The 16,704-nt window shown below is 40.7% G+C and overlaps 1 protein-coding gene across 3 annotated transcripts in view; it reads right to left on the bottom strand.

The window, feature by feature from the left end:
- Nucleotides 1-2,187: 2,187 nt before the first annotated feature.
- The window catches only part of LOC306876528 (hyccin 2-like), a 35,608-nt gene continuing 21,091 nt past the window's right edge, over nucleotides 2,188-16,704 (bottom strand). For all 3 annotated transcript variants that reach the window (XM_079427794.1, XM_079427795.1, XM_079427796.1), the window contains one exon: nucleotides 2,188-4,658. In XM_079427794.1, coding sequence (XP_079283920.1) covers nucleotides 4,351-4,658 — 308 coding nt within the window. In that variant the 3' untranslated portion in view covers nucleotides 2,188-4,350. The remainder of the gene's footprint in view (nucleotides 4,659-16,704) is intronic.

Below are 16,704 nucleotides of genomic sequence, written 5' to 3'. Positions count from 1 at the left end.
TAACACTTGATAGGTGCCCTGTCAATTCATCGTCATCAGTCAGGAACGTAGGTGTGCTGTTTGATAGCAATCTCTCCTCTGATAGCCACGTTTCTATCATTTGTAAAACTGCTTTTTTTCATCTTAAAAATATATCTAAATTGAGATCTATGCTCTCTGTCAAATGCAGAAATGCTAATTCATGCATTCAGACCTCGAGGCTAGATTATCGTAATGCTTTATTGTGTGGTTGTGCTTCACGCTTAATAAACAAACTACAGATGGTTCAAAATGCAGCAGCTAGAGTTCTTACTAGAACCAGGAAGTATGACCATATTAGCCCGGTTCTGTCAACACTGCACTGGCTCCCTATTAAACATCGTATAGATTTTAAAATCTTGTTAATTACTTGTAAAGCCCTGAATGGTTTAGCTCCTCAGTACTTGAGCGAGCTCTTATCACATTATAGTCCTTCATGTCCGTTGCGATCTCAAAACTCTGGCCATTTTTTTTATTTTTTATATATGATTTATTTATTGCATTTTCAAAATGACAAGACAGAAAGTAATAAACATGCAAACAAGAAAAAAAAAAAGTATGTATATATATATATATATATATACATACACATACATACACATACATAAAAAAAAAAAAATACACACAATAAATAAATAGCTTAGTTACAAATGTGTGCTACTAACATGGCAATACAAATGCGCAATCGGGATAAATGGAGTAATAATAGTAGTGTAGATGGATAATTAATCAAGAGAGACTGCATCCAACTGCAGAGTTCTAACATGCTCAAGGAAGGGTAACCAAATTTTTGAGAATTTGACTATGGAGCCACGAAGACTGTGTTTAATTTTTTCTAATTTAATAAAAAATAAAGAATCTTTTATCCACCGAGTGTGAGAAGGGGCTTGAGGACCTTTCCAATGCATCAGAATACAACGTCTTGCTAGTAAAGTGAGAAAAGCTACCAGCTCAACGAAATGAGATGGCAATGAGTAATCAGAAGGCAAGACAAAACTCTGGCCATTTGATAATACCTAGAATATCAAAATCGACTGCGGGCGGCAGATCCTTTTCCTATTTAGCTCCCAAACACTGGAACAATCTACCTAACACTGTTCGGGAGGCAGACACGCTGTCAGTTTAAATCTAGATTAAAGAGCATCTCTTTAACCTGGCTTACACATAACACACTAATACACTTCTAATATTCAAATCCGTTAAAGGATTGTTAGACTGCATTAATTAGGTCAACCGGAACCGGGAACACTCCCCATAACACATGATGTACTTGTTACATCGTAAGAAGAATGGCATCTACGCTAATATTAGTCTGTTTCTTTCTTATTCTGAGATCACCGTAGCCACTAGATCCAGTCCATATCCAGATCAGATGGTGGATCAGCACCTAGAGATGACCTCTACAGCCAGGACACCTAGATGAGCCCCAGAGACAGATCCCCAGTGAAGACTTTATCACCTAGACGGCCATCGGGACAAGACCACGGGAACCAAATGAGTCCTCTACACAATCTGACTATGCTGCAGTTGGAATTGAAGGAGAACTGCTCCCCGACTGAGCCTGGTTTCTCCCAAGGTTTTTTTCTCCATTCTGTCACCGATGGGAGTTTTGGTTCCTCACTTTCGCCTCTGGCTTGCTTAGTTGTGTACACTTCATTTCCAGCGATATCGTCGACTTGATTGCACAAATACTATTTAAACTGAACTGAGCTGGATTATGTCATCACTGAATTCAATGATGAACTGCCTTTAACTGAAAATTGAGTGTTTACTATTGTCCTTTTGCATTATTGACACTATTTTCCCATTTAATACTGTAAAGCTGCTTTGACACAATCTGTACTGTTAAAAAGCACTAAAGTTGACTTGACTCATGTGAACGAGTACCGATTTACCTCCAATTTCAGGCATTTGTCAGCAATTTTGCAAAACCTGTCGGTGAGTGAAAATCGGGGCTAGAATCGTGCAGTATGAACTCGGCATAAGTGAATAAATGTACATGTAGGAGATCAGGGTGCAGTAGTAACCTAATAATGGTTTAGTTTGTGCTTCAGATCAGTTCTCAAAGATTGTAGTGCAATCGTATGCAATAATGTTAAAGTACAAGTACAGATGGTATTATTTCTAGGCACTGGACAAGAGAATTTAAACACAATCACACTCACGGGTACATGACTAACCATTTTTATTCACAGTATAATCTCACATTTCCTTTTTCAGCAGAGGCAGTTCAGTGTTCAGTTGAGGAACTCTGCTGGAGCTACACAGCGGAGACACACAACCTACACAAGCGGAGACGTATCAACAGACATGAGAAAGAATGACATTAACAGACACATTACAGCTGTGCATTTAAAAAAAAAAAGCAAAATCAGAGAAAAACATCTCAGAGATCCACTTTTGTGCTGGAATACTCAAGCACATAGATAGAACACACACACACATTGTAATGCCACATTATGACCAGAGATATTCAGCAAACAGATACAGCAGATATAATTCACATAACACACAACAACAGCACAAGACAGCTTCTGTTGGTCTCCATAGGGTGGTTTGTTATTTTGCAAGAGGTTCTTCTCTCTTGAGTTATTTCTGTATGAGAGCCTTCAATTCAGGCTGGACAAAACACACTGCTGATCTTTAATCATATTACAGGCTTATGTGATCATCTATAAAATCACTAATGTCATGCCTTAACATTGACATTGAGTTTGGCTTGAGAAAATCACCATGTCTGTTCACGTTACTAAAGCTCAGCCTCAGCACAGCCTGACCTGCAGACCAGCTCTATGGACACTGCTGTGATTGTGTGAGGCTGACGCCAGATAAACGCTCTTCCCATTCATGGACCTTTACGCCACGAGCAGCACTGAAACTTTTCAAAGATGACTTTGGATTAAAACATCTGCAAAATACAGCACTAACTCTCCACATCTACAGTATGTTGTCTTCTGACAGAATTGTATTTTACATTATTCACACACAAGTATATCGCATAAATAATCCATTTATATGTTGACTGTCCCTTTCTCAGAGAGTCTGCCAAGTTCAGTCATTAGGGCTTCTGATCTTTTCAGTCATAATAATCTTAAGAACATAACCATGAAAAACTTCAAAACTGCCATAAAAACAAGTATTTTTATGAAATCAGAGGGCCGCATTAGACACTAAATCTTCTGGAGGACTAGGGATGATTTATTGCTGACTGTCATCAGAAAATTCACAAATGTTCGATTCGCACATGTTGGTCCGGCTCAGATTTGGTCTGAGAGAGTGACGGCTAGATCGCTGTCAGGCCAGCTGTCGCTTCGGGTTTTAAGAGATTAGTTCAGCCAACAATGGAAACCATCATTATTTACTCTTGTGTCATTTCAGTCCTGTGTGACTTCTTTCTCTCTTTCCTTTCCAGAGAGCACCATTAAAGCATTCTATATGACCAGCGTACTATTCAGAGTCAGACAGCAGCCCTGTGTGAGAAACACAGCCATTAAAGCCATTACTGACTGATCACGTTCCCTTTTGCCAGGTCATGCTTTCAACTCTTTCCCCACCATTGATGAAATTTTCCGGCATTCTGTGTTTTCACTGTTATACAGTAGGAGGTGGTATAACATTTATAACCATCATCAATCATTAAACAGCATATAAATCAAAACCACCTAAAGTTAACTCAGTACTGAATGTGATCTGGATGTAGTCATTAACTAAATGACATTTTCTCAGCTTTTTGATCAAAATTTTGCTTTTTTTTGAAACATATCCACATTTGAGTGTAGATAAAAAAACAATTTTAAAAAATGCATGAAGGTAGAATAAAACTTTTTTGTTTGTTTGTTAAAAGCAGAGACTCTGCTCTTTCTTTTGATCTATTGCATGTTCAGATATTCATGCAACTAAATATTCTGGGAGCCATGAGAATTTTGTGACAATGATAGTAAATGCTGGCGCTGGCTAGCAACGTGGCTGAGCAGAGTTAAAGGAATCACACTGAGCTGTGTGAAGTGGGAAAAGAGCATTTGCTGTGACTTGAGCTACAGTAGAGAGAGTTTCAGTGAATAACTGCTTACATTTCACTTTGTTCTTTTTTGACTGTAGAAAGGTAAGTAAAAGTAATATTAACTGGTTTGAAGTTGGTACGGTGTTCACTGAGTGGCAGTTTGAATCACCGTCCACCTTCCTGGCTTGGACCGCTTTTATGTTTCATGAGAAAAATACAGGGTTGATATGACATGAGAAAGTAATGACAGTTCCCGGTTTTGGGGTAAAATTCTTCTGTCAAGAAGTGACAGTCCAACTGAACGTAGAAAGTCGTGGACGAGGCAGCTGGTTCTAGACCTGTGAGATGATCTGCATGTTGAAGCTGGGCGATCGGCTCTGCTTTCCAGGAGAAAGCATCTCCGTCTCCTCTGGCAGACGCTGCTCCTGCAGGCTGAGGATGGAGAACCTGCGGGCCTCGGCGCCGGAGCCCAGCCCCGGCCTGCAGTCCAGAGAGGTGCTGGAGGTCCTGCGAGCAGACAGGCGGCTCTTCCTCCCGCGCACACCTCTGGGCTGGCTGCTGCTGGACGCGCTGGACGAGAAGCCCTCATCCGCATCGTTCATCCCGGAGGATTCCTCCTCCCCACTCAGCCGGTCTGCGTCTACCACAGAGAAACCATACAGGACAGAATGAATTCAAGAGACAGATCGTATTGCTGTCTGAGAGCCCTTTGTCTACATATGTTACAAGAGTGTCATGAAAACCATTCAACATTGCAGTCAACATTGGGAGTGAGTAACAACACGTTGTCACTCCCAACTCGTCTCATCTTGACGCTTGGTCAGGACCCTTTGGATCCCATTCATAAAAAATAGAAATCATTTTATATAAATTTATACTTATAATTGGAGCACCTAACCCCACCCCTACCCTAAACCTACCCACTTCTGAACAATATAAAACACATAACAGGCAAATATAAGTGCAGTCACAGATATTTATTTAAAAAACTGACCATAAACAAGCAGTATAAAACCATTACAATCAAGTCTTGTTGCATTCCAAGTCTTTGGAATTAAGGTTTAGGTGAGGTTTAGGGGCAGGGGTTGGGTTACGTGCTCATAAATGTGTAAATAGTGTAATGTAAATAAAACTGTTGTGACCATTTACATTGGAAAAATCACACCCCGACATATATGCAATAATGGCAATATTATTACCCAATATATAATTTAATCATGGCGTTAAAACTCCCTGTGCCTTTCACATCGGCATATTGACGCCAAGGGTTTTTATTCAAAGCAATGGAGGACCCTGCACGTTGAAAAATTACGAAAAAGGGGTACCCTGAGCATCAAAAAGTTGGGAGTGAGATTGTGTTGGAATTAACAGAAGAACAAGACTCTCTACAGAATGATGTGATTCATGAGATCTGGTCTGGGATGAGAACAATCTGACAAATCAGTCTCAAAGCAAACTATGATGCACTTGAAAATAAGATCAGATCTGTGCGCTTGTGTGATTTCATTGGCCGTGTATTAAACGGGTCATCGGATGCCCATTTTGCACAAGCTGATATGATTCTTTAGTGTCTTAATTAAAAGTCTACAACATACTTTGGTAAAACATTTCTCAATGGTAGTGTTAAAAAACAGCTTTTTAAACCTGTCAAAATCAGCTCTGTTTTCAGCAAGCCGTTTTTAGGCCATGCTGCTTTAAATGCTAATGAGCTCTGCTGATCCCGCCCCTCTCTTCCATGGGGTGAGGAGCAGTACAGTTTACTTTAGCCGCTAAACTGGCTAACTAGCAGATTATTAGGAAAGGCGATTTGCAAAGAATCTTAAAAAAACCCTCATACTCGGTTCTTCTGTAGGTAAGTCTGGATCACGAATGATTCGCGCGAACCATAGATGCATTTAGGTAGATCAGGGATCGCTGCATTCACTTCAAAGCGAAAGTAACGTTAATCCTCTGTGTCTTCAGCGGCTCAGATGTCGGGAGTAAATGATGACTGCTATATTCATTATTACATCCAACAGCAAAAGACTTCAATCGCTTAATCGGCGACATCTTGTCTTCCCCTGCACCGGAGTCGACACAATGGTGGACAGCTCTCAGATCACTCAGGGCGGGGCAAAGGTAAGACGGTCTTGTCAATCAACTATCGTGGGAGGGGCCTGTACAGAACTAGCTACGTCATTCTGTCAGGAATCTCAGAACAGCCTGATTTTAGAAAGGGGATTTTAATATAGGGTTAAAAAAAAAAAAAAACACTGGGTGGATTTTTATCATTATAGGATGGATGTGTACACGCACTTCCAACACTCATTTATGTTCAAACCACTTTAAAAGTGAATTTTGCATCCGATAACCCCTTTAAATAGCTTTGACCTCATCAACTCGTTACTGAAGAGCCATTAAATCACTGAGTAGAAGGCACTTACATATTCAATACTGAGTAATCAAATTACACTTTCAGCAATTAATGCGAGAGTAGTTCTCTCATCTTCATCTATCCTGTTTAAATATATCCCAAAAAAACGATGCAAATTCTGTCTGGTCCAAACAGGAATAATAGACTGTAACAAGTAACAAGATACTGAACAGATGATAGGTTTAACTATCAGCCAATCTGCATGTCCTCATTCATCACAATTACATTTTAATAAGCTATATACAATGCATGCATAATTATTCTGACCATATTTTTTCCAAGCACATTTGACCAATTCCAAACCTCATAAGTCTTAATAGCTACTATTCATTTTAAATTTAATAATTTAAAAGTACGTTTTGGGAGCTCATTTTTCCTTCTATCCTGAAAAGTCTTTCTCGCAGATATGGACTAAAAATGAACTCTCAAAACTTACTGCCAGATTCTGGAAGATAAATTCTTGAAAGAGTGGTACAAAAGGAATGTGCTATCGGTCCTTCAAAAGTCACTCTCAACTTATCTGTCCATAAAGCATTTTCAGTCTTCATGTATTTCACAAAACTTCAGCATGTTATTCTTAAGTAAGGGTAATTTTATTTTATTTTTTACCCAAGCAAAGTCTCTGAGAACCTGACACATTGCACTTCTAGAGACTCTAGGTAGGTTGCAGTTCTGGAAAATGGTGGTGCTACAGACTCACGGGTTCCTGATGGTTTCACACTTAATTCTTCACCTTAATTCTTAATTCTTTTGCAGTTAACATGTGTCTTTTCTTCTCCACCTGTTTTTTCTGACCGTACTGACCCAATGAGTATTTCCAATGGTCATGCCTTAATTATGTAAATTCTAGTACTGCATTAGTATTGCATCCTTCTCATGGGCATTTAATAATTTCATTCGGAGTTAAATCACTTTTTTTGGCTCCTTTTATCTGTAAAAGAAAACCTGCCTAATAATTACGCACACCTTAATATAAGGAGTTTTTCACTTCCAGCCTTCATTGACAATTATATATGACTTATAAATGATTACATTCAAAATTAATAGTAGTTATTAAGATTGATGTGGTTTGGAATTGGTCAAATGTGCTTGGAAAAAAAAAAAGATCAGAATATCAACTTGCCTAATAATTATGCACGTACTGTAGAATAAAAACATGACCTGATTTTAATTAAATTAAAACTTTCAGCGTTTTTTCCAAAAAGGTTGTTTGATTGTTCCGGTGCAACTTCACACAATCAACAAGGTGTGTGAAAAAAAAAAAAAAAAACTGTTAGATTGGGACAATACCAGAAACACTTCAAACCTCAAGGGGTCAGCACCAACAAAAAATTTAATTAAAAAATACATTTTATTTTGCTAAGGCGTTTCAGCACACAGGCCTTCATCAGGGCTAAGTGGCTGCAGGTGTACATGGCATCCTTTAAATACAAACAAGGGCAAAATTCAAACTGGCAAACAACCAATAAAAAAAATTGGATAAAAATCCTCCACCCATCACAAAATTCATCAAACAAATAGCCAAATATTTTTTTACAGATAAATATACAGGTATGTTAACAAACACACATAGTTCAGACAGGACCACTCTGTTCGAGTCAGAATATTGTAGAGGTCCTGAACTTATATTTTTGGTGGCAGGCTTCGCTCTGAAGGGTTTAGATTCTGAGCTATCCACAGGCAAACCTCACTGAGGTTTCATGCCCCCCCCCCCCCCCTCCCCAATTGCCAGATATTTTAAAATGTAATACGTAATATAGCACGGGCAGGGATACACACAGCCTATGTGTTGTTTGCTTGGGAGCGAAGCACGCCGAGGAGGTCAATGTCAAAACCGTCGATGAGTCCGCCAATATGAGGAGCTAGTGGAGGTGATAACTTGTGCTGTGGTCAAATTAAATCTCGACTGGCCCGCCGAGGAGCAGGCTGAGCCGAGTGCTTTTTACGGTCAAAATTGCTGCCTCCACGCCGTTTGGTCTGCCGTTCTTATCCGATGTCCACACTGAGGTGTTGAGATCGTGGGCAAGACCATTCTCGGCCCATCTCTTCAGTCCCTCGCTTGTCATTTATTCCAATGTTGTAGGATTGAATGAGCATGGATACAGGGCGCCCTGGGTTGAACAGACGCTCATGGGCTATGTGTCTCCCGGTGTGGCATTGTCCCTAAAGGCCCTCAAAGGTCACATTGCCCTCCAAGTCGCTTCGTACAAGCTCCCCCACAGAGGGAGCGAGAGTCCCAATGGCGCTTTCGGTCAAAGTCTTCCAAGCTGAAGGTGGATCTGAAGGTGGATACCCCCGGTGCTTCAGGGCACAGTGGTCTACAGCGAGCGCATCTCTCAGCGAGTGCATCTCTCAGCATCTGCCTGGAAACATAGCGGCTCTGGGAGGCTCACCACCTCTAAGGAGGTCTCTAGAGCAGCCGCTCCAATTCCACCAGAGGTTAGTCTCGAGAGACTGATTCCCTTAGTAGACAATCTGGCAGCGTGGAAGCTTGTGACAAATGTCTCACGATGGGTCCGGCAGACTGTAGAAAGAGGCAACAGAATCCAGTTCGGTTCTCCTTCGCCTCGCTTCAGCTGGGTCGTTCCCACACCCGGCCCCAGCAAGTTCTGTTAATGGAACAAGAAGTAGGCACTCTCTTGAGGAATGAGGCCATCGAGGTGGTCCCTCCTCTCCACAGAGAGTCCAGGTTCTACAGCGGGTACCTCATCGTTCCAAAGAAGGATGGGGGGTTGCGTCCTATTTTAGATCTGCATCAGCTGAACCATTCAGTCATGCGACTGAAGTTCAAGATGCTTACATTCAAACAGGTCGTGTCTCAGATCAGGTGCAAGGACTGGTTTGTCACGATAGAGCTGAAGGACGCATACTTCCATATTTCCATCCTTCCTCAACACAGGAAGTTCCTGAGGTTTGCTTTCGGGGGTTAAGCTTACCAATATCGGGTTCTTCCATTCGACCTTGCACTCTCACCCCGCAATTTTACCACTTGGTTCCTGTCACAGGGTCTGGTGTTGGGAACTCTTTGTCATCACGTAACATAAACGACAGACGCCTCCCTCACCGGTTGGGGAGCAGTCATGAGTGGCTGCTCAGCCCAGGGTCTGTGGAGAGTCTATAAAATGTGAAAAGTCTATAACATACTTTGGTTAAAATTTCTCAATGGTAGTGTAAAAAACACCCTTTTTGCCTTGTCAAAATCAGCTCTGTTCATAACAGGCCATTTCCTTGCATGTCGCTTTAAATGCTAATGAGCTCTGCTCACCCGGCCCCTCTCTTCCATGGGGCGATGAGCAGACTGTAAACTTTAGCCGCGGAACTTGCTAACTAGCACATTATTAGGAAAGGTGATTTGCAAAGATTCATAAAAAACCCTTATACTCACTTCTTCTGTAGATGAAGCAGGATCATGAATGATTCACACACAAATAGACGCATTTAGGCAGATTGGGGATTGGCGCATTCCCTTCAAAAACGAAAGTTCAAGATGCTTACATTCAAACAGGTCGTGTCTCAGATCAGGTCCAAGGACTGGTTTGTCACGATAAAGCTGAAGGACGCATACTTCCATATTTCCATCCTCCCTCAACACAGGAAGTTCCTGAGGTTTGCTTTCGGGGGCTAAGCTTACCAATATCGGGTTCTTCCATTCGACCTTGCACTCTCACCCCGCACTTTTACCACTTGGTTCCTGTCACAGGGTCTGGTGTTGGGAACTCTTTGTCATCGCGTAACATAAACGACAGACGCCTCCCTCACCGGTTGGGGAGCGGTCATGAGTGGCTGCTCAGCCCAGGGTCTGTGGAGTGGCCACCATCTCAAGTGACACATCAACTGCCATGACATGCTGGCCGTGTTTCAGGCACTGAAAAATTTCTCCCAGACCTAAGAGGCGATCATGTTTTGGTGCACACCGACACCACAGCGGTGGTCTCTTACATCAACCATCAGGAAGGTCTGCGCTCACGCCCCCTTTACAGGCTGGCGCACCAGATCCTCCTGTGGCCCCAAGGGAAACTCCTCTCCCTGAGAGCAGTTCACATCCCTGGGCATCTCAATCAGGGAGCAGACATCCTGTGGTGAAACAGATATGGAGGGTGTTTGGCCAGGCTCAGGTAGACCTGTTAGCAATTTAAGAGACCTTACACTCTGGTTCTCCTTGGGCTGAGTATGGTTCTCAGACCTGGTGTCCCTTCTCGACGGCTCTCCATGGGAGATTCCTATCAGGAGGGGTACATATCTAAAATGTACCTAAAGTTCCCTCCTCCGTGCCACGTCCCGTCCTACAGCAGGCCTTATGCCCTCCTCCCTTACGGGTCCCAGACCAGCAGAAGCTTAATTGTATATGTCCATAAAGCTGCCCTGTGGAGGAAATCTGACCAATTGTTTGTATGCTATGGTCCTTCCAAAAGGGGTCTTCCTGCTACCAAGCAGACCCTCAGTCGGTGGATCATGGATGGCATCTCTATGTCTGAGTCCTCTGGTCTTCCCTCTCCCTTGGGGGTCAAGGCTTACTCCACCCAAAGTGTGGCGGCCTCCAAGGCCTTCCTGTCAGGTGACCCCATGCTGGACATTTGTAACTCTGCGGGCTGGTCCATGCAGCTCACTTTTGTGAGGTTCTATGACCTCAATGTCCATGCCACTCCTGGCTCCTCTGTTATCTTGCCTTAGCTGTGCTCTTCCACACTAGGCAGGGATTTGTAAGTCTGGTGATGTGGGCATTCTCGTTCCCATAGCTTTTCGATGCAGCTCGAGTTCTGGGGAACGTCCCAGTGTTATGTATGTAACCATAGAGAGAACGAGACGCAGCATCTCATTGCCATACTTCCGGCATCCCTGCGAGCACTTCTTTCTTTTTACCAGAAGCTGCCCCTGTCTCCACCGCACATGCTTTTAAAGGGGTCATCGGATGCCCATTTTTCACAAGTTGATTCTTTAGGGTCTTAATGAAAAGTCTATAACATACTTTGGTTAAAATTTCTCAATGGTAGTGTAAAAAACACCCTTTTTGCCTTGTCAAAATCAGCTCTGTTCATAACAGGCCATTTCCTTGCATGTCGCTTTAAATGCTAATGAGCTCTGCTCACCCCGCCCCTCTCTTCCATGGGGCGATGAGCAGACTGTAAACTCTGCGTCTTCAGATGTCAGGAGTAAATGACGACTTCTATGTTCATTATTACATTCAACAACAAAACACCTCAATCGCCTAATCTAAGACATTCTTGTCTTCCCCTGCACCGGAGTCGACACAGTAGTAGACAGCTCAACATGTAAAGTGAATTTTGAATCCGATGACCCCTTTAAGCTTCCTGGTCGCTATGGTACCCCGTCCGTGACGTCTCACCCATCCATTGGACTGATTACACACATGAATCAGAGTGCGGTCACGCTGAATGCGTTCCCATAGCGTTTAGACACAGCGTCTCGTTCCCTCGGGGAACCATGGTTACATACGTAACCTAGGGATGTTTTCCAAGACACAGAATAGTCAGACACATTGCGCATGCTCAGTCGGTGAGAACGATCGATGGCGAGAGGAAATGACCAGTACAGGGATGAGACGGCTATCCATGCAGTTGAATGAGACGAGCTGTGAGGACCTCGATTGTTGAAGAGCCTCTTACAAACACTGAGTGAAATCAAGACACTGACATAAACTGTGCATCAATTCACTGCACAGATTTCTGCTCCTATTGCAATTACTGAAATGCTTCTCAATATATTTTGTACAAAGTACTATCAAGGAGATTTTATTTTATATAAATATTTTATTATGCAAATTTTGAGAATAAAATAGCTAATAGCCAAACAACATATCTCAAACAACCATAACAAATCATCACTCTATCTGCTCTCCTGTTTGAACAAGAGATGTCTGGGGGGGTTTTTTACCTCAAAACTTATTTTAGGCATTTATTTTAAAGCAAATTAAGTAATACAATTACTAATTATAAGGCTTAGTATGAATAGTTTTACAAGAGGATTGCTAAATCACAATGAAATGGTGTTGTGGGGCAGCAGTAAATCATTTGGTTCATAAATGTCCCCCGTGACACAAGCTCCAAGCCCAATATGGGCTGCGGGAAACCTGGACTTGTTCTCTGTAATCAAGTTTCCATCCAGATTTTGCGCTGTTTTGTTATCGACAAAGAGATATGAGTTAAAAAAAAAATTGCGAAATTAGCTGTCTACAGCCTGTTTCCATCCAACTGGCCTTTTACTGATAAAATGGTGTGCGTCATGACGTCATCTCTAAATTGTATAGGCCTACATACGATAATTTTTATTAAGTGTCATGAGTTTTTTTTTTTTTTTTTTTTTGGTACTTTGTTATAGACTAGATAGATAGGCCACTGTTGATAATCAAGCAATGATCATAAACAGTTGCAGTTGTATTATTATCATTTTTCTGATTAACGTTTATAGGATATATGAATGTTCATTCCGGTTATTTTATTTCTCCTAACCGATGGTCGTTAAGCCATATTAACCGTTAACTGACAAGATTATGTTAAATTACAATTAAATTAAATTTAAATTGATAGGTGGCTTGACCCATTACAAACACCTAAATTAGTTTTCCAGGGATTCATTTTATACACGAAAAAACAGCATAAACAACATGAATGTGAGGATTCAAGCACCTGCAGTGCTTCTGCAAACGGAGAAAAACATAAGCCATTATATATAAAAGAAACAGGCCCATATGCAAAATATATTTTTCTAAATAATTAATGAATTAGCAAATCGAAGGAAAAAAAACTGCAACAATTAGCAGCCTATATGCAGAATTTCGGTTCATTTTTGTGATGCACTCTTGAGAAAGCAGCAGTTTTCCTTTATTTCACAAAAGTACATTTTGTTTTTTATTGTGAATGTACACAAATAAAATAAATATTTTGAATAGTTTTGAATAATGTCTTACTCTTAAATGACCACAAATGAAGGAGTAGGCCGCGCCGGCGCCTCACACACAGTTAAGCACAGCCTACTGACTCCACAACAGCCTGTTCATGTCATCATAAAATACTGTCAGACAAAAATACTGAACAAACATGAAAAAAAAAAAAAGTATTTCCCCTCACTCCACAACAAATCATTTAAATTTAACGGTAGAAAGAAGAATAAAAATATAAGAAGCTAAGAAGCCAAAACGAATTCATTTAAACTTTTGTACTTCACGTTCATGTAAAACAAAATGTGCTTGGCATAATATCACGGGGTTATGGTGGTCAAGCTGAAAGGCACGGACTACAGGCTAATTAAACTGAACAGTGCACTGTAAAAACATTTATAATAATCATGTAAACGTAGGCTAGTCTACTAACACCAAATTAAGATGAGTACATTTGAGAGGTAACTCATCTTTTTCTTACCATGTATAAAATAATTTTAGATACAATTTAATAATATGAATATGATTTAATGCGCTTTTGAACTCCAGGGAAACGGTGCTTTAACATGAGCAACACCATGAACACGAGCTGCCTATAGGCTAATTCTGTCATGTGACACCACATTTATTTGCGTTAAAGCCCCTTTTCTCGACAAAAAGTGTTTCCAAACTAATTTTTGCAACATTTGAAGTATCAATATGAAATTTATGCATAAAGTTAAACGGAAAAAGATTTTGTCGACACAGGAGGAATTGAATCAATAATTGGCATTTCCATCAGCTATATCGTAAATATTTTAAAGCACTAAAAACATTTTCGCAAAAAAATCCTTGGATGGAAACCTGGTTTGTGTGTTGTTCTGGTGGTGTATTGTTCCTGTATTTCCTTGGATACTGATTATGTTCACCTGTGTCTAGTTTAGCAGTTTAGTTAATTTCTTGCTGTTCCAGTATCATCATCTTGTGCTTGTTTTGTTGAATAAATGCCTGTCATCAGACACGTGCCTCAACTACTCTCTTTGCTTGCAAAACATTACATTAGCAGCATTTCAGTGTTCTCCCTTCCAAATGCCGTTTGAATACATTAATAATGCAGCTGAATACATGAATATAATATGAATATAAGTACAATCAGTTATGTCTTAATGGACTGTTGACAGACAGTATAAGATCTCTAATGTCAAAACAGATCTGGGCATTAATGTGAATGAGCCGCTGTAGTCACTTCTCACTGTAGTTCACTTATTTTTACTGAAAGAGATTTTAACCCTGAATGTGCGAGGCTGTGTGTGTCATCCGGTTCCAATTATTTTAGCTGAACAAAAACAGTCTGATATGCTGCCTAATGTTGCAAACTGGTATTTGGATAAATCATTTTTATCATATTTGCTATCGTATTGCTTCTATTGCCCATATTTGTAAGTCACATTGGATAAAAGTGTCTGCTAAATGATTAAATGTAAATGAATATTCTTTTAGTCTATTATTGTAATCATAATCATACTGGTTTGTAGCACAAAAAGCTTTGCTTTGGACTACTTTGACACTTTTTGTTTATTGCTTGTAATGTAGGTCTTTGTTCTTTATAACTGACTATTGCATCTTCTTAACCTATATTTATTAGTTGAAAATGACTTGCATGCACCTATTTAATTATTCATTTGCAAATATTAAAAGAAGAATATTTAAAGTAGGTAAACTGTTAAAAATGAATTTGCAAAAGCGCTTGTTTTTATCTTTGGTATTGAAATTGTTACGGAGAATTGCCAAATCAGTAATTGCAATTGTCGGTATTACTGTACTATTTACATCTCTAGAAATAGTGTCTCATCAACTACTGAAATCATCTCCTGTCTCTTACATCATTTATTATCAGAGGACTGATAATTAGTGCATAACACTACGGAAATGAATGCAAGACAATTTCATGTCTGCATAAAAGCCTTTTCACAAACGTGTTTGAGATGAGCCTCAGTTCCAGCTACAGTAGTGGAAATTTACTTTCAGTAATGCAAGTCAACAGAAGCAGTTTTGTAAGAAGCTTTTCGACAATGAGAATGAATGACTTTCACTGGTGTTTATGTCAGGATTCTCAGTAACGTCCTCGCGATTCACTCGTGTGCGTCATACCAGGGTCAGCATGACTCGCAAGGGGAGGTGCATTCCGGGAAAGCTGAGGTGCCCTGAAGGAAGCAAGGCCACTGGGTGAGTCTAGAGGGAAAAGCCCACCTCCATGATCTGACTCCACCCCCCTGCCTACCCTCATGTGTGACTGTGAGAGAGCCCCTCCCTCCTGGCTCGTGATTGGCCGCTGGGTCCTGTGGGGCGTGTCGGCCGGGGAGGATGGTGAGGCTGAACTCGGCATCACTTGAGAAGTCAAAACAATCTGGGATGTAACAAAACAGGGGAAATGTGCTTCTTAGTGTCATGGAGAACAGCATGAGCAGGGTGCACTGTGAAGAACCCAAAACACAAAGACAGTGAAAAAACAGACACAAGAACATCTCTGGCACACGCTCTGTCACACACAACAACACGTGGTCTGGACAGATGATGGAAGCTTAGATTGCCTATCAGATCATATGCTAGAACAACTCTTTGAGCTTTTATTGGCCCATCTGACCTTGTCTGCCTGACAGTAAAACCTTCAAACCAAAAGATTTTTATACTATTTTGATGCGTTGTCAGGGTGAGTGAAGATGGGCACAGTGGTTGCAGTTGCTTCTTATAAACATAATAAACTTCCAAAACCTATAAAGTGTCCACATTGTCCTCTAGAAAACATGAACTCAAAAGTTTCCCCTGGTTCAAAAACATAAGTGGTGTCTATTGGCAGTCTATTGGTGGTTTCTGTAAAGGCAGGCTTCACTTATACTATTGCTCAAACTTTTTATTGTCAGATCATTAACTTTAATAAACTTTGGCATGTGTCTGAGTCCATGCACGATGCTTATTTCACATGTGAAGAGGGTGTTTACATGTACAGTGCTGTGAAGCGTACACCGCATGAAAAGCAGTTTAATCATATTAGGTATAGATTGGCATGGAATGTGTATTTTGTAATGATTCAAGCTTAAAAAATGTTAAATAAAAAAAGTATGTCAAATCAAATTTACAGACAAACACAATCTGACTCACCTTCATTAAGTGACCAGGAAAAAGTAAGTAAACCTCTGTGTTCTGACTTCTCTGAACTGCAAAACTCAGGCCACACATACACGGGTATTTTTATATACTGAGTTTTTCCTACTTCCATTTTCAAAACAAATCTCCGTCCACATGAAAACACAAAAGCATGCTATGAAGTTCTGTCAAGAGCATGCCAAACGAACAGGTGGCGATATAATCTCGACCGTAAAGCCATGTTGGACAGTCAGA

This window comes from Barbus barbus (assembly GCF_936440315.1).
Source record: "Barbus barbus genome assembly, chromosome: 10".
In the NCBI taxonomy this organism is placed as follows: Eukaryota; Metazoa; Chordata; class Actinopteri; order Cypriniformes; family Cyprinidae; genus Barbus; species Barbus barbus.
This window is presented reverse-complemented; position numbering and strand designations above follow the sequence as displayed.